Source organism: Epinephelus fuscoguttatus, linkage group LG18 (assembly GCF_011397635.1).
Source record: "Epinephelus fuscoguttatus linkage group LG18, E.fuscoguttatus.final_Chr_v1".
NCBI classification, from domain to species: domain Eukaryota; kingdom Metazoa; phylum Chordata; class Actinopteri; order Perciformes; family Serranidae; genus Epinephelus; species Epinephelus fuscoguttatus.
In genome coordinates, this window is record NC_064769.1 from 9,801,723 (window position 1) to 9,824,916 (window position 23,194).

At 40.5% G+C, this 23,194-nt stretch overlaps 3 protein-coding genes across 6 annotated transcripts in view; 1 reads left to right on the forward strand and 2 right to left on the reverse strand.

The window, feature by feature from the left end:
• Positions 1 to 486: 486 nt before the first annotated feature.
• On the reverse strand, positions 487 to 5,461 carry ankra2 (ankyrin repeat, family A (RFXANK-like), 2). Its single transcript, XM_049560020.1, has 9 exons — positions 5,355 to 5,461; positions 4,751 to 5,088; positions 4,466 to 4,624; positions 4,302 to 4,367; positions 4,025 to 4,122; positions 3,795 to 3,920; positions 2,827 to 2,893; positions 2,580 to 2,660; positions 487 to 1,274 (listed from the first exon to the last, which is right to left on the reverse strand). Exons 2-9 carry the CDS (start codon positions 5,031 to 5,033, stop codon positions 1,219 to 1,221), a joined length of 936 nt encoding a protein of 311 aa, XP_049415977.1. The 5' UTR covers positions 5,034 to 5,088; positions 5,355 to 5,461; the 3' UTR covers positions 487 to 1,218.
• A 4,467-nt stretch (positions 5,462 to 9,928) lies between these two features.
• Positions 9,929 to 12,013, reverse strand: LOC125878659 (wiskott-Aldrich syndrome protein family member 2-like). Its single transcript, XM_049560027.1, has 2 exons — positions 11,842 to 12,013; positions 9,929 to 10,625 (listed from the first exon to the last, which is right to left on the reverse strand). The coding sequence occupies exons 1-2, from the start codon at positions 11,909 to 11,911 to the stop codon at positions 10,021 to 10,023; spliced, it is 675 nt and encodes a 224-aa protein (XP_049415984.1). The 5' UTR covers positions 11,912 to 12,013; the 3' UTR covers positions 9,929 to 10,020.
• Positions 12,014 to 16,425: 4,412 nt separating this feature from the next.
• Positions 16,426 to 23,194, forward strand: part of arhgef28a (Rho guanine nucleotide exchange factor (GEF) 28a) — a 60,146-nt gene continuing 53,377 nt past the window's right edge. For all 4 annotated transcript variants that reach the window (XM_049559965.1, XM_049559967.1, XM_049559966.1 and 1 more), the window contains exons 1-2: positions 16,426 to 16,689; positions 20,170 to 20,224. In XM_049559965.1, the coding sequence (XP_049415922.1) occupies positions 20,192 to 20,224 (33 nt within the window). In that variant the 5' untranslated portion in view covers positions 16,426 to 16,689; positions 20,170 to 20,191. The remainder of the gene's footprint in view (positions 16,690 to 20,169; positions 20,225 to 23,194) is intronic.

Genomic DNA, 23,194 nt, shown 5'->3' on the forward strand with positions numbered 1-23,194 from the left:
AAAATCTATAAGCACACAACTGTGAAATAAACATGTCTAGCGCTAGTAGCATGTTATTAGATTCCTGGCTTATAATTAAGTCCTTTAGTTTTACATTCACTGACAGACCCCTCCCCTGCTTCTATGTGCAGCACTCAACAGCAACTAAAGTGTACTCTCCCCATGACTGTGACTCTGTTTGCAGTTTAAAAAGATCTTTTAATTAAATAACAGCTTAATTTCTGCAACTATAAACAGTGGTTTTACCTTTTTGACTTGTGATCAGATAAATATCTGTACAGCATAATGAGTGATACTGAGGTCAGGACAAGTTATTTCTTGAAACACCACTTATGTCTGATATAAAACACAAGCACCCTTACACAGTGGCAAACAGCACCACAGTAACCTCGCGGGACATTAAAATGAGGTGTGAGGTCGTTTAAAATTCACAACACATCAGTGAACATCAGTATCATAAATACACAGAAACAAAACAGACTTACATCAATATGAGAGTTTTATCACATTACAACACAACGTCTAAAGTATTCAAATAAATAAACTCGGAACAACCAACACAAAGATCTTCAGGATCAACAAACAATATGGCAGCGTTATAAAAACACAGTCTGTAACCGTGTGCATTCCAGTCTATATGAGCCTATTTTCAGTCCACCCACTGTGCAGTGGTCCTCATGAGAGCAAAATGAGACTCAGAAATGTGCTCACTGTGAAGACCTGACAGTATGAACATGAGGCAATTTGTATTACACGAATATTCCTTTACTTTTAAAATCTTTTTTGATCAAGGTTAATAAGTTATATTTAAAAAACACTTGCCATGATGGGGAAAGTATGGAATGGCCACTGATGGCATGTAATGTAATATACAATATTAAAAGACTCAAAACCTCCATGCTCGGTTAAACCAAAATCAATCTTACACTGCACTCCATTTGGCAGCATGAAAATCTTTCAGTGTCTCCGGATCAGATTTGCAACTCTGCATTCAATATGAAACGTAATGTAAAACAGTTTTTGAAAGATGGTTAAAATTGTAAATTCGTAGCATATAAACGTCACGTGCATCGTGCCAACAAGACGCTGTTGACATGATGTTGAAATGTCACTTAATGAACTAATATATTACTGTTGGCAGGCAGCCTGGGCGTGCTACATGATTGTCCAGAGCCCAGCGTCGTCCCTTCCGTATTTGTTTTCCTCAAGTGTCACAGTTCACTCTCTGATTCCCATCAGTAACTTCAGTAGATGTGCCTCCATCACCTGTTGAACTGAGCAGAGGAACAAACAGTATTTTACTGAACAGAGCTGTGTGTCATTTCAAAGTTAACACTAATCAAACTTTAGGAGATGGCCACCTGTCACTCCTAGATAGGATAGATTTGGCAGGAAAAGTGATTGTTTTTCTGAAAAGGCTTTTACATTCTTGGAAGCAGCCACATTGTCAACAACTTGTTTCCTGTTCAGATCAAAGTACAATCAGCAGACACATTCTCATGGACAAAATTTCAAAACATTTCAATGACTTTTCAAGGACACTAAGTAACATTTTTTTCTTGTCCTGCTTGTCGTTGTTTTTTTTTAAACATATCAGATTCAAACTATTCAAACACAATTCAGGTAGCCGGCAAACATGAAGGGAGAATCAGAGCATGGCAGGAAAATGGAGAAACGTACGTGATGGTAAACAATACGTCACAAATTGACACATTGGAGCTACAATATGTTGACAGCCACAGAAAATAAATGTGCCATTATGTTACATTACTTGGAAGGTTCTCCACGAAAGATTACTGTAATCATTTTATTACACACTACAAAATTTCCATGAGTTTTCCAAAACTGTCATGATTTTCTCAGGCCTGGAAAATGTAATTGTGAAATTCCATGACGTTTCCAGGTTTTCCATGACCGTGTGAACCCTAAATATTTGTACATATGAAGGAAATCCAATTTGCCTCCTTTTAATCAGTGCTTCTCACTTTGGGGTTCATGAGGAGGATGAAGGGTAATCTTTGACAGGATTGTGAAAGTAATGAATAGGAAACAAGAAATATTTTAGTGATTTTTAATTTTTTTTTTTTTTTAAATTGTACAATTTATTTAAACAATGTCAGAAATTATGGGAGACATATTGACATTGTATCAAAATCATGATATGAGACTAGATGCCATCTTAGATTTTGGATATCATAATATCGTAAGTGTTGTCTTTTCCTGGTTTTAAAGGCTGTATTACGGAAGGTCATGTAATTTTCTGAACTTATCAGACTGTTCTAGCTGTTCTTTTATTTGCCTTTACTCACTTTTAGCCTTTACATCCAGAAAATAGAAATGTTTATCATCAAAAATCTCATTGTGTAAATATTTGTGTAAAAGCATCAATAGTTAGCCCAACAATATCGTCACAATATCAATATGGAGGCATTTGTTTAAAAAAAAAAAAAAAAACTGGTTGTGTTGTGAGAAAATACTATTGTCCACATAAGACAAACATCAGTTCTCAGCCTGTGTGTACCTACATGTTTTTTAAGCATTAAATGTAGGTTTACTCTGTGTGTTTAATTTACACATACCATTCCGGTGGCCCATAGCCACAGCCATGTCCATTGCATTGAATCCAGAATCTGACTCAATAGTGGGGTCAGCACCACTCTCTAGAGGACATACAAACATACAAAAACTTTGTTATTGCACAGATATATCTTAGACACTTAACATTTCCTGAACACATAAGAATTTCTATGCTTATCCTTTAAGAACTATGAACACAGATGGATGTCTGACCACATGTGCTTCTTTCAGTGAAAGATGTGTCCTCACCTAACAAAATTTCAACACAGCGCACATGGTTCCCATGGACAGCATATAGCAGAGGGGCTCCTCCATTCTGAAACCCAACAAACACGCCACATAGAATTATATTTGATAGTAAGACCAACATTAAAGACAGTTCACCCCCAAAGTCAAAAACGCATAATTTTCCTCTTACTTGTAATGCTATTTACTATTTGTTTTGATGTGAGCTGCAGAGTGTCGGCTGTAGAGATGTCTGCCTTCTAATAAAATGGAACAAGGTGGCACTCGGCTTGTGACGCTGAAAGCGATGTCTCTTTGCAGACATAATGACCTGATTACTGAAGAGAATCCACAGACCTTGATGTGAGTAGTTTCATGTAGGGACTATTTTCTTTCTACTGAACTACACTCACCAGCCATATCACCATGCAGAAGGAGGCATGCGTCTTCAGCCAGCTTACCTAGCATTACTGAGCTAAGGAATGTTATAGCTCAGCTGGGGAGGATGCCACTGATGTTTACATCACATGCTGTCACAAGCACAAGCCTCTCATCCATGAGCAGATGAATGCTTCCTTCTGTGCAGTGATAAGTTTGCTGGATGACATGAAACTGACACACATGTTCATTACAAGGTCTGTGGATTATCTTGAGTAACCGTGTCATGATTTCTGGGAAGAAAGGCACTGCTGTTGAGTTTTTCTAAAGTATTTTTTGGCGCTTTGAGCACCACAAGCTGAGTGCCATCTAGTTCCATTATACTGGAGAGAAGGCAGACATCTCTACGGCTGATATCGACAACTCACAACAAGACAATCTGGACTGATAAACAGGACTACAGGTAAGAGGAAAAATATATATTTTTGATTTGGGGGTGAACTGTCCCTTAGAATGCCCAGCACAAAGTGAGAAAAGGATCTCACTTATATTCATACATCAGTTTCTACAAAACCAGTTCTAGTGAAGATCTGATAAAAGCTTTGCATTCTTACCCAGTCATATTCATTGACATCTACACCACAATCAATAAGCATCTTCACAATATCTGTGTATCCCTTGCTGCAGGCCAAAGACAATGCACTTTCCCTCCCTTTGGCCAGGAGGTTGGGGTCAGCACCCTACAGCAAAGAATGATACAGACCAGTAAATAAACGGAGACGGGATGCTCTGATATAAAAAACCCACAAGATCTGAATGATACTTCAAGTTCACTTTTCCATACATTTTGGAGGAGAAACTCAACAACAGCAATTTGTCCGTGTGCAGCCGCCCACATCAGGGGGGTAAAGCCTTCCTCATCTTGGAGATTGATTACAGTCTCTATTAAAATGATACAAAAGGACAAATAACACCATCAATACACATAGTTTATCACCATACCTGCTTATGCTTTGCAGGAGCACAAAGATGGAGACTCACAGTTATTTATTTGGTTATCACAAAATATTGTATGTGTGTGTTAAAAAAACACAACCAGCCAACCCAGATATGCTGCCTACCTTGTTCAATCCTGCTGGCCAGGAACACCATTTCACCCTGGGCTGCAAGCTGATGAATGGACAAAGCTGAGAGGAAAAACAGGCATGTACAGATTAACATTTTGATTTGATTTCTGATAGAAACGTTAAAATAAATGGAGTTAAAAAAAAGCTGTGATACTTACAATGCACCAAAAGAGGTGTGGAAGAAACCTCGTTGCCACGGTGTTTATTGGTGAGGGTTGTGGACTGTTTGATGGGGGAGAAATGTTTGGTGGTGGAGGGCGTGTAAACATGGCGCACTTGTATACCTGGGGAAGGTGAGGTCTGGATGTTGCACTCAGCTGAAAGAGAAGGAAAATATGATCAGATAAGTGAGCTCATGTAAGATACAGCCTCTTATATTGGACATTGTGACAAGATGTAAACACTATAAGTTAACTTTAGAGACACATGAACGGGGCTCTTACCTTTAAATAAAACAGAAGCCACCTCCAGATCAGAGTTGACCTGGTCCTGGATGTTCTTGCTGTCCTCCTCGTTTAGCGATTTGACAAACCTTGAGCAAACATTCATGTCAAAGCGGTTGGGGAGGATGAATTTGATGCCCATGGCAACATTCTGGGTGCCTGTGTCATCTGGACTTGCACCCATCGACTGCTCAGTCTTGATGGCACTCAAATCCGGCATTACACAGATCCCCTCCATATCCTCTGCTGTCCCACCTGAGGCTGACACGGTAACGTTGTCCATCCTCTGATCACTCACCGAGCTGTCACACTGAGATTAAACTGAAGACACCGCACGCCTGAAACCAAGGGAACAAATTAAAGACACAAACCAGTATTTTCTTACAGTTTACAATAACGTTACCTAACTTTGGCTGATGATGTAATCTAAATGCAGCAGGTTCTATTATTAAATGCCCAGTAAACAGCATGTTAGCTATCAGTTAGCATGCTAGCTATTGTTATCCTATACCTCCCGTTAGTCGCACATACGAAACGTGGGGAACTAATTTGTACAAAGAAACACATAAAGCACGGGTTTCGAAAAAATAAAGACATTTCTCACCCGATAAGGCATTGTTTTATTAAATTATCCCCAGGCGCGGTCACCCCTTTTCACTCGATGTTTTGATGTGTGTACGCATGCGCAAGAGGATCGCGTCAACAAGAGTGTGCATCCAATATTACCCTCCCTCTTTTTCGTTCCGGTGTCGGGTTAACCCTTGGATAGCGTGCTTTTGCTGGGAAAGGAGGAACGTCTTCACATTTACAAAGGTTTTAGACATGATCCGTACACACAAAATAAATGCCTAATAAAGTGTCTGTTAGCTATCAGTTAGCATGCTAGCTATTGTTAGCGTAACCTTCCGTTAGTCGCACCAACGGGATTGATGCACAAATTGATGGAGTGATTGATACATTGATCCATTGACTGATAAAATACTTGATAGTAGGGTAGTTAATAGTCTGCTCTGAGCTTTTAACAGTCACCTCAGCTAATACGGATGTGGCTTACAGTTGAAAATGTATTTCAGACAGAACAGATGCAATTTTTGTTCTGCCTCTGCTTATTGTTTCCATTGCTGCTGGTGTATTTTTCCTTTTATCATGTACCATAACATTAGATAACACCGTCCCAAACTGTGTGCATTGTTGTCTTTAGGTCGTCTTATTACATTTGATTTATTATGATACTTTATCAAAGTTTATAAAAACAAAAACACCCCTCTAATATAGTGTGCTGATTATATCAGCTGTGTCAAAAATGTAACAATGCGCAAATGCAAATGAACAGCTTACATTTTACACTTTTCAAGAAATTTCACGTTAATCCAACATTAATTAACATTAAAGTATATCACAAAACACAGTATAATTATTGATGAGTATTAGTCTTTACTTAATTACACACAAAACCCATAACGTTTTAAAAAAAAATACATTTGAACTGAAAATTGAATTATGAAGTATTTAAAAGTTATAGTTGTATTAATGCCCAATAAGCTAATATATTAATGCCCCCCAAAGAAAAGCAGGTTTAATACTCAGTCTATAGACTTTTAGCAAAAAATGTGGTGGTCAATTAATGTTTAAATTTATTTAAAAAGAAAAAAACAACCTTAAGTTTAACTCTGTGTGTTTTTGTTTTTGAATATCCGTTGTAGTCTGTTCCTGTCCTGTTTGGTGGTTTTTCCAAACCATACAGTGGTGGACTTGCAGAGAACAGACTGGATTGTTGCAATGTAAAGCTGGATCAGCAGCTGGGGGAAGAAGTGCATCCTCTATTAGATGTGCAGACCACTGATGTGTGGAATTTGGTGAGGTAGTGCAGACATGAGTATAGTTGTAAAAATGCAAAGGCTCCAGAGCTTTCTGGAACAGATATGTGTGTGTAGGAAGGTGCAATTACTTCCTGCCGTTTCTATAACCTGGTGTGTTGTTCTTTGTCAGTTTAAGACTGCTTAGGGCCCACAAACTCAGAACTGCAGGAGGAAGCACCGTTGCACAAATGTTAAATATTATTTGAAACTGTGGCAAACTGAGACTGGACTAGACTGGTGAATGTTGGGAGCATCCTGTTAGGAGTTAAGCAGGAGCTGAACTGCCACCTACAGGGGATAAACCATGCGGCAGTCGTACCTCTGATGCCACCCTCAGGTTAATAAACCCATGTTAGAGTTTTTTCCTCTCATGAATAATCACTACATCCTCACAGCATGGATATAGACTTTTAGTCTTATTGTGGAGGAAGCATCATTTATGTTTGTCTCACACACTCAAAGTAATGCTTAGATACTTACATTACTCAAAACTGTCAACTGTGATGTTATATTACAAACATGGCAGCAGAATTGTGTTGTTATACAGGTGTGTGTGTGTGTGTGTGTGTGTGTGTGTGTGATATTCTGCAGTGGCTGAATGCCTCCATTTGCTTCTGCTCCCCTTTCTGAATGTTTACTAGTCCAATATGTTCATCTTCCTTCTTCCTGATCTTTGACAGTTTCTCAGAACTTTTGAATGTGTCAATGCTTTAAAATGACAAATTAATCCAGATGACTCAGTGTAGCTGCCTGTTTAAAGAGACTCCTGGTGGTGAAGCTGTTTTAGCAGCATTTTAGCCACTAATACATTTAATGACACCTGCAACTGATTCACTATTTAAAAAGCTTCACATGAACTCAGCATCATTGAAGTTAAAATAAAGCTCACAATACATGGTGTCACTTTATATGTCTGAGAGTTGATTTTATTCAATTCAACAGTAAACCAGTGAAGTTTAGAAATTAGTGTGACAGAGTGCTCCATGGACAGCTCTATGTGGTTTGGTTCACATCCACTCTCAGGAGCCCGTGGACACAAGAGGAGTCCTGCCCTGAAACAACAAACACATCTTTGTGTTATATATGAAGGAAATATAATACAATGTCTGCTGTCAGCATCAAGGTTATTTAACATCCTGTTGTACTGATGGACTGTTAAGTGTGGGCCTGCAGACTGAATCATCTCTAATGTCACATTATTAATCTGTCACAGGTTATTTTAGTGTAGTAAACATTCACAGGCTTCATCTGTCACACTGACTATAATACAATATATGTCAACAAATTAGCTATAAGAAATATCATCAGCATATGTGGCTGTATTGGTATTTGTGTAATGTTAAGATATTTACTTAGTGGACTAAAACACAGACGACCACTTCTCTCCAGCAGTCATGTCGAGGTAACTGTGGATGTGCTGCAGGAACACTGAGTCTGGGTCTTCCTTCTTTGCTGCTTCCTGTGTGAATGTTGGAGCTGCACATAATCCTGCAGACTGACAGTAAGACATAAAATAAGTGATAATATAAAGATAAACAGCTTCATATGTGGCCAGTTTACACAATAACATACATCACTTTATTTATGTTTCTATAAGTCAGAAGCTCAAACTCACCTTTTAGTCCACAGTGAACAGCAGCAGCAGCTCAGGTGGTGGAGAAAGAGAAATAATGGTTTGTGAGACAAATTCAATTTTTTTTTTATTAAATAAATTATGTTAACATGGAAAACCAGCTTTACAAAATAAGTCAAAAGCTCATACTCACTTTTTTGGCATGAGGAATGAGAGAGAATATAAAAAAATGGTTAGTAGGGCAGAAAAACAATCTTTGATGAATAAGTAATCAACTGATAAACAGGTTCACAATAAAATTCACTGCTATCTATGTGCTCAGGTGGTGGAGTGAGATCAGACTTTAGGAAGATGAAAAAAAGGTTAGTGAGACAATAAGTCTTTGAATTATTGAATATTATGAATGTAATGTATTTTATACTTTACCTTTTGTGGCCATATTAAGGCAATTTTTGGTTCCTGGGAGAAGATGCTTAGGAAGTATAATGTTAGGAATGTTTAATTTTAGTCAGTCTTTAACTAAACTGTTTTCGGGGGCTTTGGTGTTTCCATGAGGTTTGCTAATGTCGGATGTTCTGGGTTTTTTTTAGGTGTCTGATGCACTGTAAGTCGTGGTGATCTAAGAGTGAAGTGCCTTTTTTTCTCTTTGATTTTGCAGGATTTTTTTCCATCTTGTCAGTGCAGTGGTCTTCAGTGACATCTTCAGTGTTGATCTGGATGGGACTGCTGCCAGCTTCACTGGGGGTGTGATGTGTGGGTGACTGAAGCTATTGTTTGGCCTCTGGAGAAGGATGTTTAGGAAGCAAATTGTGAGTGCTTAATGTTGGGCAGACTTTAACCAAACTACTTTTTGGGGGGGCTTTGTTGGTCCCATGTTTCTACAGAGTTTGCCAACGTTGGATGTTTTGGGGTTTCTTTAGGTGGAGACTGATCAGTACGACCCACTGCTGCTGTGAGAAGGAGTGTAGTTTTCATTAGAATGCTGACAAAACTGAAGGTTCTTCGCCCTGCCAGACGCAAAGGCAACTTGGTCTTCCTCAGCCCTGCCAGACGCAAATGCTTCATGCACGTGGTGTCAACAGCCCTGCCAGACGCGAGAGCTTTCTGGGGCATTGCCGACCTCGCCAGACGCAAAGGTCCGCCCTCAGGATGGGAGAAACGTTGATCAATCTACCGTGCAATGAATGAGGAGATACTCCAAATATTCCCAGTGCAAGACGCTACCTGGGGTGTTGACCTCCCTGCCAGACGCAGAGGCAGTGTTGTCTTCCTCAGCCCTGCCAGACGCAAAGGCTACTATGCACAGTGTTGTCAACAGCCCTCACCTCACCGGCCTTGCCAGACGCAAAGGCTGGCCCTCAGGATGAAAGAAAAGTCGACCAATCTACCGTGCAAAGAACAAGGAGATACTCTAAAAAAGCCCCGGTGCAAGACGCTACCTGGGGTGTTGACCACCCTGCCAGACGCAGAGGCAGCTTTGTCTTCCTCAGCCCTGCCAGACGCAAAGGCTGCTATGCACAGTGTTGTCGACAGCCCTGCCAGACGCGAGGGCTACCTGGGGCATCACCGGCCTTGCCAGGCGCAAAGGCCGGCCCTCAGGATGTAAGAAAAGTCGACTGATCACCCGTGCAAAGAACGAGGAGATACTCTAAAAAAGCCCCACTGCAAGACGCTACCTGAGGTGTTGGCCGCCCTGCCAGATGCAAAGGCTGCCATGGAAAGGCTGCCACGGGGTGTGATGTGGAAGATATGAGGGGCAGATGTGTGATTGCTCCGATGTTTCAAGAATGATATTCAGCTCATTCATTGTGGAGTCAATCTGAGTCGCTCTCTTCAGCTCACCGCTGCCTCTTCGCATCACACTCCTCCCCGTCGTGGTCGTCTCTGGTCCTCTTCCTGGAGGAGCTGATGCCAGGAACCTCGACCTCGTCCTCGAGTCCAACAACGTCGATGTCAGACTCCCCGTCCTCTTCAGGTTCCACGTACCTGTTCCTAGCAAGAATAGCCTCAACAGCGTCATCAATGGATTCACCATAGCGATTAAGATGAGGCTCAGCAGGAGGGACAGCAGGAGCAGCATCAGCAGAAGCAGCCGAAGGATGAGGAGCAGCAGGAGGGTCAGCATGAGGGAAAGCAGGAGGAAAAGCATAGGGAGCAGCAAAAGGATGGGGAGCAGCACCAGGGAAAGCAGGAGGAGCATAGAGGTAGGGGTAAGGAGCGTAGGGATAAGCGTAATAAACAGGATAGGGAACAGGGTAGGGAACAGGATAGGGAGCAGGGTAGTATGCAGGGAAAGGTGGGAGGTGCTGCTCACCCTCTACATTACCACCCTGAGGCTCAGCCTCCTGAAGTCTGTCCACTACATCCACCCCGACAGGGACTGGGTCATCGGGGGGGCTCTCAGCAACAGGGCGCACAGTGCTCAGAGGCCACAGGGAGCCAACTGAAGAAAGAAAAAATATTTTATATATTTAAAAAACGTTACACTCTCCACTTCATAAAACAGACTGAAACATTCACAAGCACTGGAATATAATCAGTATAGACACTCCTTCATAGTTTACATGTGACCCAGTATTGTGTGACATCTGTGACATATATATGACAATTCATGAACATACCCACATACTGTCAGAATAACTTTGTTTTCACTCAACCTGTGCAGCATGGGTTGATTGAATAGTTCAAGTTCAACTAAATTACTCTGACAGTATGTAGTAAATTGTCACATTTATTATTTAGATAAGTAAAACAGATGAATTGTTGAATTTTAACTAATAAGCTGCTGAAATGTTACAAATACTCTATAAACTATCTGTAGACAAACTGTCCAAATAAAGTGTTCCTGGCTTTGCCTCTGAAACACATCTTGTTTCTTAAAACCACAATAAAACTCAGACTAGTATAACAGGAGTCAGAACAGGCCACAGTTTTGTCGTGTTGCGACATACATCGCCAAAATGTTTGAGCGCACAGACCTGTGTGCGCAATGACGCACGCATTTTGAGGAATTTGTGAAAATTAGTTCACTAATGTGATCAATTTTTTTTATTTAAGAGGACCCGACAACATCTCCGGATACATTTTAAGCAGCAACCTCGCGTATCCACACAGAGGAGCGGGCCCTGGTTTGTTTCCACCTGCACGTGCTGACGTGTTGACGTTTGCTCCTAAACGTTCCATCGTCTCCATGGCGCACAAGATAAACTCATTTTTGGCATCGTTCAAAAACTGGCCCGGTCGCCATCTTTACCTCCGACAATATATGGACAATTCAATCTCCTCAAACAATATTAACAGTGTTTTCAAATCACTACACAATTATTAACACCTTCCACACCTGTCCCGCCAAACTCAGCACATGTTGAGTGTACTCAAATAGCGGCACCCTCACCACATTATAATAATCATATTTACACCGAGTAAACGCCAAATATCACCAAAACCCTCCTAACAGGCCGACTAATATTACATTGACCGTTACAGTTTAGTCCACAATGATATAATAACCTCAGGCTAACAACAACAATAGTAATAATAAGAGTAATAATAACAGTTTACAATAATTAAATGCAAATTTTGTACTAAAATTCTCTTTCAATGATTTAAGCAACATTAATAAAAGGCTAAATTTGACAGGACATTAAAAGATGTCTTACCGGCAAAGGAAGTGATCCACCGCCTGACTCGGGCCAGCAGGTGCTCCATCGCGGGGGGTCCGGACGCCATCTTTCAGCAGGTAGGTACAGCTGGAGTTATCTCTCAGTGTTTTCTTGAGGGTTTTGTAAGGCTCGCAGGTCAACTTGTGTCCAGTCTCAGTGCAAAGGGGAGATTTCGGAGAGGCGTGCAGCTTTTATATGACCTCGGTAGAACGCCACCGTTCTGTTTCCATGACTTTGACTGGCGCACGTGCATGCGCGCGCGTGCGTGAGTGAATGAGAGATTATATAGGCTACTGTAGGTGTTTCCATAATTAGGTGATGTGTATGAGCTTCAGAAACACCTGATGTATCACTGTAATGATGAACACACACAGCCAGGTCACTGCAGGTCACACCATCTTGACCCAGAGGTCAAACTAAGAATGAACCATGTTAACATCATTTAATTTTATTGTTGTTTTATTTTTAAATACAGAATAATGAACAGCAATATCCACAGACACTAAATGTGACTCAGTATATGCTTTCATCATGACAAGACTGAATCATTAATTCAGTCTCAGTTTATACAGCATGGCATTTCATTGCTGCTTCCTATCTAAGGAGCATTTTAGTGTTTTCACTGAGTGAATGTGTCTTCTCTAAACCTGTGATGCTTTTATTTTTCCACTTGGATGATACAGAGGAGCCCGGAAAGCACCAGGTTCCCTGTGTGTCTTAGTTTGGGAGTATGAGAATGTGGCTCCTAAAGCAAATTACCAACAGACATGACAGGACTTTCAGCTGGGTACTGCTTTTTCAACCTAACCTGTCTCAAAGACAGGCCCTTTATCAAAGTTCGTTTTAAGACCTTCATTACTGGAATTTTGTGCTTACATGATGCATAATCCTAAATTGATTTGTTTGATTAATTTGTTTGATAAAATGACACCACAGAAAATCTGGGAGCCTCAGCCAGCATAGGAACACTGTACACACTGCACAGAGGATGTGAGGTGAGGTGACAAGGTTTATCATGGACCCAGTAGCTCATATTTGCTCCACAGTGTCCCTGCAGGTTCATCTAACCATGCCTCCACCCGACTGTAGTCTTTATTTTGAGGCTTTCTGGGAGAGTGGAGACATGAAACATGGCTGAGTGGCTTCGTCTGCAGTAGAAGAAGCAGGTACCACAGTGTCAACATGGGAAAAGTATTTTGTTCCAACAAGGCCTTTGCCATTTACCAACTGCTCCACTGCAGCTGAAGGTAAAGTCTTTTGCAATATTTTGGATTGAATCCCATCATCATGCACAAAAAGAGGCAGTTATTGCTGATTATTTGTGTGTTTGTTAAGCCTCTGGTGAGGAGGGTCAGGGGTCATGGTCCATGCATGTCGCTGCGATGACACCAGGGGGTCTTTGGAATTAAAAGCATCAGTTGCACTGAAGAAGTTGCCTCATTCTGTGGATATCCAAGATCACACACGACTCTGATTTCAGCTGCTTTCTTTTAACAGCATGTGATGAATTCCACAGTGTGCTGCTCTCGCCATCTAGGGTCACATGCACTGAAAACAAGATGAGCAGAAAATACATCAGATAGTCCTGTGGACATCATTTTAGCTTACCTTTAACAATTCATGTAGAAAAACAATTCTCATATTACAAATGTTGCATGTGGAATGTTATCTGGAAAACTTCCACATGATGGCAGTATTGTAACTCCATTTAGTTTTTAACCACTGATAAACTTTTGCCAACAGATGGCACCACAGTCTCACTTTCAGTGCTACAAGTATGATGGGCTTTGTTCCTCTCCCACATGGCCTATAATCCATCTCTCCAGTTAAGCAAGACAACACTGTGCAGGAGAAACTGTGAGATTTACTCTGCCGACTGTGTTTAAAAGACCATATTGTTGTAGACTGTCAGCTGTGACCTCATTACACATACTTAATCTGTTGCTCATTATCAGTCAGTGGGATAAGTCCAGGAGCAGGAAGGGTGGGAAAGTCTTCCTCTGGCTTCCTGTTACTGTCATTTGTCTGTGTGGACGTCTGTGTGTGATTATGGTTACAATCCAACTGGGACCTGGAAGATCTCTATCCAACAGAAGAGCATTAGGAAGTGAAGTATTTCATGCAAATTGAACACTGATATGGAACAGCGCTGTCTTCTCTCCTCAGTGCACAAGTTATGTATACTTGACTGAATTAAAAACTTTCAGTTTAGTAAAACAAAACATCTGTAATCCTGAAATAATTTGTATATATTATGGGTTACACAAATCTCAAGCTAACTGATGCAGTGATATCATATACTTATGAAAATTCCTAATACTATAAGGTCACGATTGACGGCTGCTGAATTTCATTGCTTACTAGTCACATATACATCACAGGTATACAGTCAGTAATAGTTATGTAGTAACACAGTTAAAGTGAGCCAATAGGATAATGGTAAATGCTAAAACACATTCATAAACTGGTCATACCAGACCAAGTAAGTCTGTTGCAGCAAAACCTTTGAGTGTACTGAACTGATCAAAGTGCATTTTATTACCAATGATTTTAACTGCTCCTTTATAATGGAAAGAATGTGTTGTGTCTTCATTCATAGTGACATATTCTCACTTTAAAATAGTTGGATACATAGTCTTGGGTATTGTGTTTCATGTTTTACAATTTCTCATAGAAAGTCAGTTGGAAGCTCATACTTGTAAAGACAGAACTGCTGTGAAATCAACATTGTTTGATATCAAAATTAGGCAATATTACTGTATGCACTCGGTGTTCCTTCAGTGTTGGGTTATTTCGCACAGCCACTGACCACTAGTCCCAAACCTTAAAAGAGCTATCGAACATATTAAGAGAGTAGTTGCTGGTGCGTTCCATTTTTACTGTGGCAACAACAGCAACAGTGCTAACAGAGCTAAAAGTGTGAACCTCGAGGGACGCTTACCTTCAGCAATGCTGCCATCTTGATATTAGCGATAAGCGCCATATGAGTAAGGTGGAGAGCAGAGGTGATGAGTAGCCAGTGGGATACACACATGAGACTCACATGCACTAACATGCACATCTGGCCGGACTGTCTACCACAACAACGAACAGAGAAGCTCAATTACAACACATTGATGCTCTGATCATCATATAGCTCCTTTAAAGGGACACTGCTGATTTCACATGACGTTCAGTTAATTAGTCACGAGGAGTTCTCCAGTGTTTTGTCATCAGGGTTATGTCGGCTTAGTTAGACTTGAGATTTTTTAACAGAAAGACTGTGTTACCAACTGGAGATGTAGGACTTTAAAGAAATGGGTATTCAGAAGACAGTAGGTTCAATGGTGTTCATTATGTCTTTAGTTTCTGATAATGACTTTAGTTGTTCTTTTATTTCAGACATGTTAGGATGTTACATACCTTGACACGTTTCCACCTTCCTCAGAAGTGTCACTTGGTGGTGGTTGTGACGCGTCTTTATCAGCTGATCTGACGTAACATCCTGACATGTCTGAGATAAAAGAACAACTAAAGTCTAAAGTAATACTTGAGCTGCATTGTGGGAAATGTAGGATCCAGCACTTCTGGAACTTGACGCATTCTAAAGAGTAAAAGTCAGGATCACAACCTCTGCTAAAATAATGATCATAATAAAATGTCTCTCATACTAATCAATACTAAATTTCTGATGTATATCCTTTTTAATAAACACAACATCTTTGACACAAGCAAATGCTGTAGCCCAGTAAGTAAACACTAAATCCATCTGTTTGCTGTGACAAATACTGAGACAGCACAAAATCACAGGAGAAAGTAATCACAACTGCATTTAAGAATACCCAATACATTCCTCATGTATGACATTATCTCAGAGTCTGACATTCCCTGAGTCAGAGACACCAAAAATGCAGTGATGGAAGAGGTACTCAGATATGTTGCTCAAGTATATGTGTTCATATCATGGTGTAACAATACTTACAAGTACATATAAATCCTGAAATAAAAATTCTGCTTACGTAAAAGTGCAGAAATATTATGAGCAAAATGAATTTAAAGCAGACAAACACAAACTGTATAATTACATTGTTGTTACTGATAAATTTATGTGCAAGCAGTGTTTTGATGTTGCTTTTCATGCCATGCATTACACTTTCTTTCTTAATCAGATGCTGTGTGAGTGAAATAGTAGGCCTACCTAAAGCTGTGGGGGCTTAAAATAAATTTAGGGGAGTTCAGTATTTACCGCTAAAATATATTAAGTTACAAAATGGAAAAGATTCAAGTAAAGTAGCTCAAATTGGTACCTAAGCACAGTACTTTACTTGGTTACTTTCCACCACTACAAAAATGTGTTTTGCTTCTTTGTGTACAATCAGAGCCAATAAACTACAATAGAGCATAGGTGAAAGTGACATCATCACTCCAGCTTGTCTCTGATTGGAGGAAATTGAAACTATAGCTGACTTTAAAGTCTAAACTCTAAAGTGCAATGCAGTAGCCCAAATCGAAATACCAGATATGAAGTATGACATAATATATTGATGGGAATGTTTGTGTGTCCTTGATGACAGGCTTCACTCCTGCAGCCCAGTGTGTGTGTTTGTGTGTGTGTGAGGGGGCTGGACCAGAGGACACGGCTGCAGAGAGGAGGCACAACTCTGGCGACACCTGCAAACAAACTCCCAACCGACTCTCTCCCGGAGCGAAGAGGCGGATGAAGCAGAGAGCAACACAAATGCGGAATAAGGGAATAAAACGTGTTTATTAAGCGGAGAAAAGAGCAAGAGGGAAACTCTATTCTAAGATAACAAGTCGTGCGTTTTGAGTCGAGATCGGACCGAGAGCTGAGAGAGACGACAGCAGGTAATGGCAAGCTCATTCATCTGAAACTGAAAAACTTCTGCTTCACATCGTGTTTGATGAAACAAAGACTGTGCAGTGAGATTACCGGGATGGTTGCACTTTTGGGGCATGTGTCGTTTTATCCATTTACAGACGATCAAATGCAACGGTGAAACAAAAAAGCGTGGTGACTTCAATGCCTGCACTCACTGTTTCTTATGTGTCCCTGTTGTGGTCTTGCTGTGCTGCGTTTACTGGCTGTATATAACTGCAGGAGTTTCACTTCCCGGTGATAGCAGTACTGTATATGTTATTTATTGTTCCTGAATGATATGTTTGAGTGCTGATAATATGTATAGTAATTATCTAAAATATGTTTTCACGTCTTTGTGTGAGAGTTCGTCGACCAGTCCATTCAGTGGCTAAACAGGGAGGTTCTTCACCTTAGTTTCTTATTATAGGGCTATAAAGAGGTGGCTGAAGTTTATTGTTGACACCATGATTTAGTCACAAACCTTTTTTCCAAGGTAGCTTCATACGTGACAACTAATAAAGAAAGTTTTGACACCTTTTTTTAACACATGGTTACAATGACTACGTTGAGTGGGTATGATGCTTATTGTGGCATCTGTGGTGGTTTCATCATTGCGTCGAGCATCCTTTTCTAAGGAGTAATGTCTGACACTAGAACCAAATTTATCCACATGCACCAAATGATAACACACAGCACATTAAAGTGCAGTTACCAAAGGGCTGAGAGCACAAAAGCTCACCTTTTCATACAGCCTATAACTGATTGCAGCTTGTCATGTGAGAGGAATTATTCAATCATGCATCCCCTGCAAAAATGTTAAGGACAACAGGATCAGCTTGCTCACGTCTGAAAATATTTGCACTTCATATAAAGATGTCAAAATGAGTTTCCTCGATGCTTTGTGACAGTGTGCGCTCTCTTGTTATGTGTAATCTCTTTTCTCACGCTCTGCTCTGGAGTGCATGGCCACCAGCCAGGTCAGGTTTCTTATTCACACTGAACATGTCAGAGGCTGGAGTCAGGCTGAGGACAATGACTGACACAAATTCTGTTCAGGTTTGAAATACTGGACGTCTTGATTTAAGATTCACTCCCACAAGTGCTGTGTCTCGCTTTTGCTCAAGAGCTTTTATTGAACTTAAGAAGAAGCTCAAATCAAGATGGATGTTAATCCTTTTCTACATGTGGGTTCATATGTCTTTAAACCTTGCATAAACACAAGCATACCAGAATATTCACGTTTTGTTGACGTTATGGGGCGCAACCCTCCAACCTAGGACAATGTTATTCTACAATATGACACGTAAACCTTCTCTAGTTCCACGTTACAATAGTGTAGCTCTGTTGATATGAGTAGGATTAAGAACAAGTGATAGACGCCCAGGCCTGTGGCATTACACTTCTATTGATAAGATGTCATTTGGACACAGTATTATAGTAATATTATTGTTAGATAATCCCTAAGGACAGCAGTCAGTGTATTACAGTATAATGTGACTTGACCTGTTGTTAAGACACTGCACACTGTTCTGTGTCAGTTTACAGTTTCGTTTTCATAAAATAACATTAAGTTTAACCCACATACAGAGGATAAAGCAACCTGCCGCTAGAGTTAATTGGGCTACTCTACTTACTATATGTAGAAAGTGTCAACATGAAAACTTGTTAAATGTATTATTTTATTGTATTTGTTGAATAAGAATATTGAGATTAGATCCGAAATAATCAGTTGATTGACTTAAAATTAATCAGAAACCGTTCTGATAATTGATTATCCATTTAAGCAGCTTTTCTCACAGAAATAGCCTCAGACAGCTCCTCCAATGTGAGAATTTTTGCTTTTTTTCTTTAGAAGATAAAGGTAAATATAATGTATTATGATATAGACACATTGTTAGTCTGCCAAAACAACCAATTTAAGGCTGTAGTTGGTAACTTTTATAAGAAATATTTAAAAAAAAACGCACAAAAGCAACCAATTGACCACTGTGTCATTCAATAACTGCTGCGCTCAAACTGTCAAACTAGGCGGCGCTGATCAAATATCAATGAAGGTTCGGTTTCTGCATTGCATACTTCCCACCTCAAATGGTTTCAGAAACATATTTTAGTGTACTGTTTAGCTGTAAGATGAAAAAGTTTGTGACCCAGCCGCCATGTTGGAAACAATTGAGCCAAAATGAAGCACTGCGTCCAGGCTGGTTCACAAACTTTCTCTCTCTTTTTTTTTTTTTTGCCTTTATTATGACGGGACAGATTCAAAGTGAAAGGGAAGTGTTAGGAAGGAAGACATGCAGCAAAGGGCCATAGGTTGGAGTTCAACCTGCGGCTGCTGCGGCAAGGGCAAAGCCTTTGTACATGGGGCGTCCGCTGTACTAGGCAAGCAAGTGGGCACCCTAAACTTTCTCATTTTACGGCTAAACAGTACACTAAAATATGTTTCTGGAAACGTTTGAGGTGAGGATAGGCAATGCATTAACAGAATCTTTATTTATATTTGACAGTGCTGCCTAGTTTAACAGTTTTAACGCAATTCACCAGCAGTGATTGACATGACTCCTTGGCTCTGAATGGTTGTTTTCTTTCAGTTGCAATAGGAGGAACATAATTTTTTTCATAGACTATCTGTCTCACACACTACTGTCAGGATACAGTGATTATTTCAGAAAATATGCCGAAGTGTTTTTCAGTGAAAGTTACCAACTGTAGCTTTAAAGACGGTCACCCTGGGCTATGGGAACATTTGATGGGAACCAAATGATTAATCGAGAAAATCATCGTTAGATTAATCGACAATAAAAATTATAATTATTTGCACGTCTAAGGGGTACCTGAAGAGACAATTATTTGTCAGAAACTCCCCACAGGAGAAAAAAAAAAAAAGATTTAATCGTCCTCTTAGCCGAAGAATTAAAACTGTCACGGCTTGTCTGAGGGGCACCAGCTCATGCAACCGAGTGTCTAGACAAATGCAGCCTGCAGAGCTGACACCACTGTGCAGCTTTGAAGTCATGCACTATTCACAGCCGAGAATGGACGGATCCAGTGTGTGCTGATGATACAGTTACCCTTTCCTCTGCTGCTGCCTCCCGCCTGAAGAGTTGGATACTGCACTGTAGTGTAATGTCTTCCATACAGGTGGTTCTCTCAGTCACCTAAAGGCTGATATATAGCAGAGCCTCATATAAAGTGTAAACATCTTTCTTCAGAAAATGGCCTCAGGTGTTGTTCTATTCACCGTTTTAAAATCGTGATCAGTTCTCATCTCAGTTTACTGACTGCACCATACGTTTTTCCTTTTGTTTGAGTTTCGATGAGTTCAATTCAATGCATGATTAAATGATAAAGCACTCGATATTGTATTGACTACAAAACAAAAGACAGCTTTGGACAAAAAAAGCTAAAGGTCAAAGAATTTCAGTTGTTTTTATCTTGCCATTGTTGTAACATGAGTATTTGCTCCCTAGGCATCTGGTGGATGGAGAGAAAATGGAGCTGAACACAAGAGAGGTGCCTCTATATGTAAGTGCCTACATGTTTTGCTCCAGTTTGTAAGTGTCTGATGTAGTGGTGGTCTCACAGAGGGGTCTGGTTGTGTATTTTTTGGGTGTGGTTGGGTAAAAACATGAACTCTGAGGAGCAGTCTCCCATATTTAGAAGCAATTCTGTGTTTTCCTACTAGAATTAGAGCGCTCTAGTCTTTCCCTCCAGCCGTCTCTCAGGCCTGACTCTCCCTCTGTGCAGTGGTTGACTGGCAAGCCTTGTGTCGCAGGTGAAACTCAAGCCAGGAGGGTTTCAGTCCCTGGGGAAGCCAGGCCTTACACAGCCTGCTCACCAAATGACAAGGCCCTCTGAAAGCATGGTGAACATAGGAGCCAGAATGAGAGAATATACCTATTTGTTTCTTGGTTTTTTTTGCTGTAAGGAATACACCAGTGTATTAAGTGAATAAATACAAATTTTCCATATGGAAGCATGGTGTGCAGGGTGTGCAGGTGTGTTTGAATTATGTTTTTTTGACATTGTAGAACTCACTTTCTCCCTGCTACTTTCATTTCTTCCATCTGTCTTCCTTTTCCCCTTCAATCCCCCATATCCGCCATCTCTCTCTCGCCCTTATTCTCCTGTGTGTGTGTGCGGAAGCCTGGGTGGGCCAGTTACTGAAGCGTTGCCAGATTTCTGGTAAGCAGAGTGTCTGCTTGTTTTGCTGTGTCACCAGTTTCAGAGTGGGGAGGGGGGGGGGCTCGCTCCAAATCCTTCTTCTCCACTCACTCATAGAGGCTGATTGAGGACCAGTCTGAAATCCAAGCATGTGAATCATTATGGGCTCTACCACTCACACATACACCTCTCCATTAAGAGGAAGTGGTGTCTCCACCCTCTAAGGTCACAGCTCAACAGGAGCAACTCTCACCGCTGAATGAGATCCAGATTTCAATGCCAGGCTTTGTGCAGGCGAGCCACGGCACACTGCTGTGCTATAAAGGCTGTTATTGTAACACCCTTAGTAAAGTGTTATGGTGCGCCTTCCACACATACAACATAGTGTCAGGCCCATAGCAGATACTGTCCAGCTAGATCAATGGATAAATGGTTGCATTGAATTGCAGGCAGAAAGTGTGGGAGTTCCTGCGTTTGAGGAGGTTTTATTGAGCTGCAGTGCAGGACAAAGTGATTTTGTTCATCCATGTGTGTGTGTGTGTGTGTGTGTGTGTGTGTGAGTAAAAGTAATCTCCCTGCAAAAAAACTGAACTAATGCTGGTGAGCTGTAATGTGATAAGTACACATCTGGTGTGTGAGAGAAAAATACAAAACAAAACAAAACAAAAGTTTCTCAATTACTTATCCATCTCTAGCAGCGTAGCTCGAGGGATGGCAATGACAGTCTGTCTAACCTGTTGGGGTCGTTCCACCACTCTCCTGACTTTTCCTTAAGTGCCACCACAAGGTTGACAATTCCAGTTATGAGGAAGATACCACCGCAATACCTGGATGAATAGATAGAATTTTTTTGTCCATTAATTTATGTTACCCAAAGGATGAGCAGTAATTACTTTGGTGATCCCCTAAATTTTTAAAATGTTTCTTTGTCCAATACTTTGGTTTATAACCAAATACCTGCAAAACTAATGACATTCAATCAGTCGCACTGTGTGTCAGTGGGAGCGTATCTATGTTTCCCGGGTTCCATGTTCCCCACTTAACCCTGCAAAAAAGGTTCTACGTTCCCCGCTAACACAAAAAGGTTCTATGTTTCCCGCTAACACAAAAAGGTTCTATGTTTCCCGGGTTCTATGTTTCCCGCTCAACCAAGCGGGAAACATAGAACCCTTTTTGTGTAAGCGGGGAACATAGAAGCTTTTTTGAAGCGTTAAGTGGGGAACATAGAACCCGGGAAACATAGAACCCTGGGAACATAGGGATGACCCGTGTCGCTGACCAAATGTAGCACGTTAGCATACTAAACTAAGACACATCAACATGTTGGCACTGTGATTGTTAGCCTGTTGATGTTAGCATCAAGCCAAACCACTGCTGTGCCCAAATACAGTCTCACAGACCTGCTAGCTTCTAGCATGGCTGTCAACCCTTAAGGGTAATTTTGGTATTTTTCAACCTGGACTCTTTTTCTTATGTTTTTATGTCTATGTGACTAATGGAGACAACGTTTTTTGAAAGTGGTCCAGTATTAAGTGAAACTGCTGCAGCCTGCAGTAGCAAAACAGGCTGCAATGTAGCCTAACGTTAAATGGCAATTAAACACCATCAGTTATATCCTTTGAAAGTGTTTGTTTTTGCCACTGACATTCTCGGATTTTTATTTTTAATGTCTGACAACATTATGAAAAGGATCCCTACAGAGATAGACTTTTTTGTTAATAGCAAGATCCTTTTTGTTTAACAAGAAACAGCCCCAAAACTGACGCTAAACCCACCAGACTTTATTCAAATAAACAGTGATTTTATCACTGTAAAACACACTTCATTTTAAGTCAACAGAAACAAAATATAACTCACAAAAACCATTTTGGTTCATTTTTCCACTGTTCCACAAACACCAACTCTGGTTTGACTGAAATAAACATTTAATTCACCCAGTTAGATATGAAAATATGCTGGTTCTATACATGCTTAAATTACTATTAATTTAAATGGAATCTTGTGGGTTCGGCAATGGTGATTTTGGGCTGTTTCTGGTTAGACAAGAAGGATCTTTCTCTTAAACAAAGGAGTCTATCTCTGTAGTAATCCTTTCCATAATGTCAGACACTTAGACTAACACTGTGAGCATGTCAATGGCAAAAACAAGCACTTTTAGTGGATGTAAATTCAGAAATGCCCTGAGAAGTTGGATTACGTTGCTGCTGCTGGCTGCAGCAGTCTCAGTCAATACTGGATTTCAAAAATAGTTGTCTCCATTAGTCACAGAGACACAAAAACATTGGAGCATCCAGGTTGAAAAACAGGCTACGGGGTACTACCGTTTGAATT

Coding starts and splice junctions, on each gene's coding strand:
- ankra2 (XM_049560020.1), bottom strand. CDS start 5,033: ATGGACAACGTTACCGTGTCAGCCTCAGGTGGGACAGCAGAGGATATG. Junction 2,894..3,794: donor ATGTCAATGAATATGACTGG/GTAAGAATGCAA, acceptor GTTGGGTTTCAG/AATGGAGGAGCCCCTCTGCT. Junction 2,661..2,826: donor CTGTGTTGAAATTTTGTTAG/GTGAGGACACAT, acceptor TATGTCCTCTAG/AGAGTGGTGCTGACCCCACT.
- LOC125878659 (XM_049560027.1), bottom strand. CDS start 11,911: ATGGCGTCCGGACCCCCCGCGATGGAGCACCTGCTGGCCCGAGTCAGG. Junction 10,626..11,841: donor GTGGATCACTTCCTTTGCCG/GTAAGACATCTT, acceptor TTCTTTCTTCAG/TTGGCTCCCTGTGGCCTCTG.